The sequence below is a fragment of the Polyodon spathula genome, chromosome 3, assembly GCF_017654505.1.
Source record: "Polyodon spathula isolate WHYD16114869_AA chromosome 3, ASM1765450v1, whole genome shotgun sequence".
NCBI lineage: Eukaryota > Metazoa > Chordata > Actinopteri > Acipenseriformes > Polyodontidae > Polyodon > Polyodon spathula.
In genome coordinates, this window is record NC_054536.1 from 36,204,821 (window position 1) to 36,213,204 (window position 8,384).

Sequence of the window (8,384 nt, forward strand, 5' to 3'; positions counted from 1 at the left end):
AAACGCTGAGTGTTTATTTTGCATAAAAAACACTTTCACATACATTTTGCTGACTGATGAAAACAGAACCTTGTATTCTCATCCTGAACATAAACAACAAAGCATCAGTCATTTTCCGATGTAAAATGCAAACCTAAACTAAAAACAGTGAAGCAGAAAAATATCAACTTTGTCATAGTTTCCAGGCAATAAAAGATCTGTTTAGAATGACGACAGTTTATATTTTAAGGCAAATAGTGTTTCAATTTGTCACATTACAAATAATTATAACTGGCCCCGTTTCATCACTAAAAATGCCATTTAATAATAAATCATTTTCATTATTTAAGTTAATTATTAGACTTTAAAGTAAAAAAAAAAAGTTAATAAAATATTTTTTTCAATAGGGGCAAAGTTGGGAAACATATTGTTTGTCAATACTGAAAAACATATGAAATAAAATACAAATTGGTCCATTAAAATTCAACAAATACATGTGCCACCGAGAGGGGCTATTATTTGTAAGTTGCCAATTGCATTTTAAAATATATGTAACAATATTACAGCCTACAGTTTACTATATAATACAATGTACAATATGCAAATATATGACGAGTTTAAATTTGAAGGTAAATCATCTGTAAAAGATAGGTAAAGTTTAAAAAAATATCTTACATAAACGGTTTTATTAGGAAAGTTCAAGATTATTAATTATTCTAGCTAAATTACATGGAACAGGTGTTGGTTTTAGTTACATCGAACGTGGATTTCCTATACATAAATGTACAGCTAGGAAACTCTTGCTGAAACTAACCAATACAAAGCCTATACCTTATAGCCAGATGTACTGTTACAATATAGTCGACGTTCTTGTAAGGGTGTTATTAAAAGGTTGCTGGGAATTTCGAGCCACTGAGATCCAGTTAGTGTAATACAATGAGTGCTTCAGAACAGTTAGCTGTAGCCTATGCTGCTAGTAGAGGTCAGTGTTACGGATCAGGTGAGCTGAAAGTGAATGGTGTTGTTTATCTTTAACACAACTGATGTAAGACAAACCTGAAGACCAGCCTCCTCCCTAAAGATAAAACTGCTCATCGTTATCCATGCTCACACTACACACTTTCCATCTGAGGTAGAACGATCCCAGAGCGGAGGCAGAGCATAAAAGTGAAATGAAGTTACAACGGATCAAGGTGAATTTTAAATAATAGGTGTGTTATTATGTGTTTGTTTTTAATATGTCAGATTATGTTTCATTACTAGTTTAAAGTTCATCGTCGCGTCTGTCTCTAAATGTTCAGACGTGCATGGAGCATAATTCCATCTATCAAGTCTTTCTCTGTTGTTTTGGCTTTTTCTCCAAATTAGTCCTACCGTGACCGTAAACACCTAAAGTAATACGATTTTTTTTTTTTTTGCAGGTTTCGTACAATAGAAACTGATCATCCTAAATATACTGTCGTCATTTACTTAACGACACAATGTCAGCATCTGCAGATCAGTTTGACGAGTCTGATTGTGTTTGTTCTTTTGGGATGAAACTTACCTGGGATATCAACGACCCAAAATTGCCACAGGTAAATCATTTTTAAATACACCTTTTACAAATTAAACTTGTTGATTGTACAGAAATACTTACATGTACACGTACATGCTTGTACATGCGTATTGGACTGGCAGCACAAAATCTAGGCGTCGTACACGGTAAGACAAATATTTAAGAATTAAATATAAATCTCAAACAGTTTAAAAGGAATGTTGGAAATGCATTTAAGTATTTTATACTGTACTTTTTCATATGTTCTCGTTTAATTTAAACTCAGTTACAAGCTTTGTTTACTTCTTAAACACTTTTTGTATTATGGTGAAAGGCTAACACATATTTCACAGTAATTATATTAAATATATCATTATGTGGTACTGCAGTCTGTAACATTATCATCATCTAACATTATCGTTTGTTTCAATATTTTTGAACAAAATCGATAAATATCTACATAGTTGTAGATGTATTTGAGCAACAGTGCATTCATTGTAAACCTTGTTTATATTTAAAAGAAAAACAGAAAAAAATGGAAGTAAACTAACGAATCCCTTAGATTAAAAAAGTCATACACACAATTTATAAATAAAGAATATAGTGATTTTTAAAAATTTAATATGTAAATTATTTTTCACTCTTAAGACAGCAAACCGCCACAGAAAATAAATAATATTCAGCACACTGTAAATCAAATGTTAAAGAAACATAAATCGTGTTCATCATAGAAACTCGTATTCATATTTATATAATTTACACTTTAAATTTAAATGCTTTGGAAGAAGTGTTTATGTGCGAAACTATAAATAAATAAATAAATAAATAAATAAATAATAATGAATAAATTAAAAAAAAAAAAAAAAAAAAAAAAAAAAAAAAAACCCTGTAAAACGTGTTTATAATCTGTTCCATAAGAATAGGTTTAGAAAGTTCTGCTTAAAAGCAAACATTAACATAAAGGTTTATGCATTTGATTATTTGGAGTTTGGTAAACTCAATGAAGAAAAAAAAAGCACACACCGTGTTCTCCATTACGGGAGCATAACTTCCAAATATACATATACTTTTTATAGGACATCCAACAATATGACGATTTTCAAGAATGGACAGATGGGTATGTACGGTACATCTACAGCGCGGAGGATAAGAATGCTCAGAGGCATCTAAGTGGATGGGCCATGCGAAACACCAATAATCACAACTGCCAGATCCTCAAGAAGTCCTGTCTTGGAGTGGTCATCTGCAACAGGAGCTGTTTGTTACCTGATGGCAGCAAACTTCTGCTCAGGCCAGCGATTTGTGACAAAGCACGGCAGAAACAGCAAAGTGAGTAACATTTCTCAAACATAAGTCATCTTACGTTTATGTTTACAGCGGAGAAAGGGGACGGGTAATACAATAACAATATTTGTTTACTTCATTTTAATAGGGTTTGCAACAAAATTGTGTGCGACCTGGCGTGGGTATCATGTTATTTAATTGAGGCGGGGCTATGCTGGAATTGTAGAGTTTAATGAAATAAAAGTTAAAATACATTTGATACATGCATAGTACAAATAAATATAAAAAATGTACTGTTAATCGTACAGCAAAGCAAAATAGCTCAAAACGATTTCTTAAAAAAAACTAAACAAACATAGGTAGCGTATTACCTTTTCAGTTAAACATTGCGACGTGTAGGCCTATATGTAGGCTATTGTTCATTTAGCACAGTTTTTTGTCTCCCAGGCTGATCTCATGCTCAATGAAGTATTCTTTGAAATCTTTTGCTTTTACATCTAGACCCACCGTTTGTGGCTTTTGTAGACTGTAGCCTATATCCAATTCATGGATAGGTCGTGGTTCAAATCTTATCTCAGAGCAAGAGTGAAATTGAACCAATCATCAATGGTTTTATAGGTGCTTTTTTATACCACTGTTACTGTATGTTTTTCTTTTAAAGCCCCCCATATCTGCTTTGAAGGAAGATTGCAGATGAGATATCTTCATTAGTCTCTAGACATTGGCAGATTAAAAAAAAAAAAAATCTAACATTTTCGGGTAAGGGAGACCGGGAACAGTTGTAACACAGGACGGTTACAACACCTTGAATTGTAACACAGGACGGTTATAACACCTTGAATTGTAACACAGGACGGTTATAACACCTTGAATTGTAACACAGGACGGTTATAACACCTTGAATTGTAACACAGGACGGTTATAACACCTTGAATTTGTCCAATCAGAAGCAAGCTAAAGTGCCAGCACTCACTCAGCACTTGCTCAGTTTGATTTTTGAGGTGGAGAGTACATTTCCCAACATTTTCTTTTTGTGATACCTATATTACCCAGTTTAGGGATCCATGCTTATAACATCATGATTCCTGCTCCATCTGACCCCGCCTCCCATTACACCTCTGGCCATGGGGTCAACTATAACATCATACATCTCTTGCTGTATGTATATCAGCTTTTATACAGGCTAACTGTGGGGATTGGTAGATGACAGATGCAAGTTGTTTGTGTCAAAGTCTGGTCAAACTAGCTCAAATCGTCTCTGCATAATGGAGAGAAAGGTAAAACATTTAAAATCTGACCCAGATCTCTGCTACATATTGTACTATACCACTGTTAACAGTATAAACGTTCAACATTACAATAATTTCAAGTTTATAAATTAGGGCTTTAGTTCTGGGTGATTACATTTAAAAACGTTGGTTGATTCCTGTGTTCCATGAAAGAAAGCAAATATTATATATCTGGCAACACAGTACTGGTATATTTTTATGCATTTATGGAAATAGCTTAAAGGTAACAGTAGATCAGCACATAATTATCTTTATAGATTTTACAAAATAATCTATTTTTTTTTTAATAGGCTAAATGTTGACAAAAATCACCCTATCAATTGCCACAAATAATTTTGAAATATGTGTGCCTGCGCAAGTTGGGGTTTGTGGAATTAAACTTGTTTGTGTTTTTGTCTTAGTTTTATTCATAATTATTCTTGTTGTCCCTACCATATGGGTTAGTGAATGGTACCACACAGTGTGTAACATTTTTATTATGCACTTTACAAAAGATATTAATGGTGCCATCACTTTATTTTACTCACTATTTACGCGCTGGAAGAAGGGCTTTCAGAGGATGCGTAAACCTTTCTTCCAGCATGTAAACAGTGCCAAAACCAAGTGAGAATAGGACCCTAAGTGAAGATAACTGAAGATTCTGGCATGCCTAAGTCTGTTAAATTGTATAAAATAATCACAATTTACTCAATCGCAGGAATATAAAATAATGCTAGCTAGTCTGTGGAAACAATGTTTAACTTAGACTTTGTATGGTTCTGGTTTTATCCACATAATAAAACAATGTCTGCGTTGTTTTGTACATTTAATTCAATTCTTAACCACATATAACCAGCATAATAGCTTCCATGTTATTATTGGTAATACAAGTTTAAAGACCAAATTGTTTGTGTTTTAGTTTGATTTTCAGTAATGTGTATATCATTTTATAATTCTGTCAGGTTTATAGGCTGTTTACCACATGTATTTATTTTGCATGCTAATTGTTAATTGTAGTAGAAAAAGATTAACGTTATCGTCCAACGTCTAGATAAAGTATATCCTGCATCTTTCCATTACAGAAAAACTGTGCCCCAGCTGTAATTCACCGTTAGAGCTTGTGCCATGTCGGGGACACAGTGGCTACCCTGTGACTAACTTTTGGAGAATAGATGGCAAATACATATATTTCCAGGTAAGTTTTTTATGAATGAATAAAACCTCTTGTTAATGTTACAAAATCAGCAAGAAACACTGCAAGAATGATACAAATACCTTGCACCAAATTCCAAGATTTATACTCTAGTCTGTGTAATTGTAATTCATGAGTCTGTCATTATTTGCAGGCTAAAGGGGTCCATGATCACCCTCGCCCAGAAAGCAAATCAGAGACAGAGGCCAGAAGGAGTGCTGTTAAAAGAAGAATGTCATCTCCTCATTTCTCCCAGAAGAAGAGACTAATGGAAACAGAGGTAGCTATTAAAATAAATACACAATACTGTATTAAGGAAGAAACACATGTACAGTAGCCCCATTATGGCAACTGCCGGGACTGTGAGTGTTTGATGTTGCTAATTGAGGAATATATTTAATAAGCAGTCTGATTAACATTTAGAAATAAATTATGTATTTCATAATGTAACTAGCATGTAATGTAGTATTTTTTTTAACACTCAATATATATGCAAGAAGCATTAATGTAATAGGTTATTTCTATATAGCATATATCTTAAACATATTATTCATGTACAAACACAAATATATATATTATATATAGATATATAATATATATTAATATATATATTATATATAGATATATTTATATATCATATATTATATATATATTAGATATATCATGAATACGATATATATATATATAATATATATATATAATATATATATATATATATATATATATATATATATATATTTTCCAACAGCAAATATATTTACCAGTATTAATAATACCATTATATTAAGACATATCCATGGATAATATATGCTTTTTCATCCTCTTCAGATCCCCTTCCAGGCAACATACTGTGAAATACATTTTGAAGTGATAATGTATTCCCATTTACATGCTCATTCTTCCATGTTTTCCAGGCGGGTAGATACTATGACAGTGGTGGCCATTACCCCAATGTCCATCATTTATCATGCATGGATGGCCCTGAGAGGTACAGCATCATTGCAGAATCCAACTTTCCAATACAGCCCCAGCACTATCCCTCTTTTCAAAACACAGAGCCCTACAAACTTGCCTATGACTCACCAGGCAATGCAGGGGAGGCCACATCCTCACTCCAGAAGGCCTCCAACCATAGAATCTACATGACACGGCCACCATGTGGCTATGAGTTTAGCATGCCTGGCTATTTAGGGTCTGGTTCTTACCCAGCTCTTTATAAAGACTCCGGCAATTTACAGCCAGAGCCAGATTCAAGCAAAGTGTGTATGCAGCTTGGTGGATCTCAACATAACCTGAGCACTTTGAACATTCATGAAAGGAACTATGATATCCCGAGCAAGCACCACGGATGGAAGCAGATCTTGGGCAAAGGTGGATATGGTGAAAGGGGTGAATATGGACAAATCCCAGCAAATACTAATCACCATTACTACAATGGGGAATACCCATGTAGATATGGTGGACCTGCCCCCACCAATACGCCAGCTTTGCAGACAATTATAACTACTACCACCAAGGTGTCTTACCAGCCTTGCAAACCATCAGTGGTCAAGTACAATGATAACCTTTGTGATGCCAAAAACCTTCAAAACTGTAACTCTTTGTTGGAAAACGCTTCTGCAACATCATATCCAGAAATAAAGGTCCCAGAAGATACTGGAGTAATCAAAGCAGCTTTAGCATATCAACCAGAAACACTGTCTACTAAAACAGAAAGAGCAGAGAGTCTGGAGAACTACCGATATGGAAACTATTCGTCCAGCAATTACCCGGAACGCACAGCACATCCGTTTAGATATGAAAATGGTGAATACTGAAAAAAAAAAAAATTAAATGAAAAAAAAAGAAAAAAACAATATGATGGATTTTCGTCCCTTTAGAGTCAGGTTCTTTGTTGGGTCTATGCTTAATAAGTAAACCTTAAACAAATGTACGGTTTAGGAAAACAATCCTGAAGGCAAATGTTGTTATGGTCTGCTCTTATCAACTGTTGTAAAAATGTGAGAAGTTATTTATACACAGCCGGTGTTGATAAAACAAAATGTTTTATGTGTATTTTATTGTGTAACAAACTGTATGCCGAAATACAGCATGTTTTAGGTTTGACTTGCCAAGCACTTGTTCTGTTAATCATTTATGGAAATTCAACAATTATGGCTGGTTCGCAGACCATACTAAGCTCAAATTTTGAACTAATGTTGCCTAAGACCACCTTAATAAGACCATCAAGATTTGTACTAATCACGGTTTGTTACACCAGCTGCAAATATTACCTTACGTAATGCAGTCCAGGAATACAATAGTTCTAATTAGGATTTGGGAAGCCAGCCAGGGAAGTGCTACAATGAAAAAAGTGTACTATAGCAAACTTCAGCTACATATTCCCTGTTACATCACTTCAAATGATCATTACTGTTGCAACCTCCTGTAACCTTCAAGATGTACATAAATGTTTAATAATGCTAATTAAAATGGTATCTTATATTTATACTGGACTGTGAAATGCTTTATTTAACATATTATTATATTATTATGCACCAAAATTATACAGTATTTACATCCATACACTACCAATGGGACTAATTAGAGGAAAATAAAAAGAAATGTAAGAAAATTAATTTTAACACACCTGTAACAAGGAAAAGTTCCACTAAACCATGATGAGGGGAGCAGTGAAAATTAATTTTCAATTACATTTTCACTGCTCCCCAGATCATCTGCTGTTGAACATTGTTATTATACAGTATTTTATTAAGGGCGATGCCCAGTGCCTAACAAATTCGATAGCCATTTGCTGTGTTGTGGTTACTAGGCAGTCATGGAATGTATGTAAGTATGATTGCGTCTCAGGTTAGTATGGAATGTCACGACTGCCACGTTCTTTCAGAGCACTTCAAAGATTTTGATGGAAAAAACATTCAAATATTATTTAAATTTAAACATCATTTTTTACAACAATGTATGATTCACCTTTGTGCTCACGGTCTATGTTATCTAATCCGCATTTTTTAATTCTATCACACCTGCTGACCACCTAATTGAATCTCTAAAATAATACATAAAACTGTCTTGCCACATGTGCTTACCAAAGCCATTCCATTTTTTAAATAAATACAAATGCAGC

The 8,384-nt window shown here is 33.8% G+C and overlaps 1 protein-coding gene across 2 annotated transcripts; it reads left to right on the plus strand.

Moving 5' to 3' along the window:
- Positions 1-1,084: 1,084 nt before the first annotated feature.
- Positions 1,085-7,748, plus strand: LOC121313050 (chorion-specific transcription factor GCMb-like). Of its 2 annotated transcripts, none has more exons than XM_041245176.1 (6): positions 1,085-1,172; positions 1,401-1,556; positions 2,593-2,845; positions 5,151-5,263; positions 5,415-5,540; positions 6,175-7,748. In XM_041245176.1, the coding sequence occupies exons 2-6, from the start codon at positions 1,461-1,463 to the stop codon at positions 7,075-7,077; spliced, it is 1,491 nt and encodes a 496-aa protein (XP_041101110.1). In that variant the 5' UTR covers positions 1,085-1,172; positions 1,401-1,460; the 3' UTR covers positions 7,078-7,748. The 2 variants fall into 2 exon arrangements, with proteins under 2 accessions (XP_041101110.1, XP_041101111.1); XM_041245177.1 differs by having other exon boundaries at positions 1,102-1,190.
- The last annotated feature ends 636 nt before the right edge of the window (positions 7,749-8,384 follow it).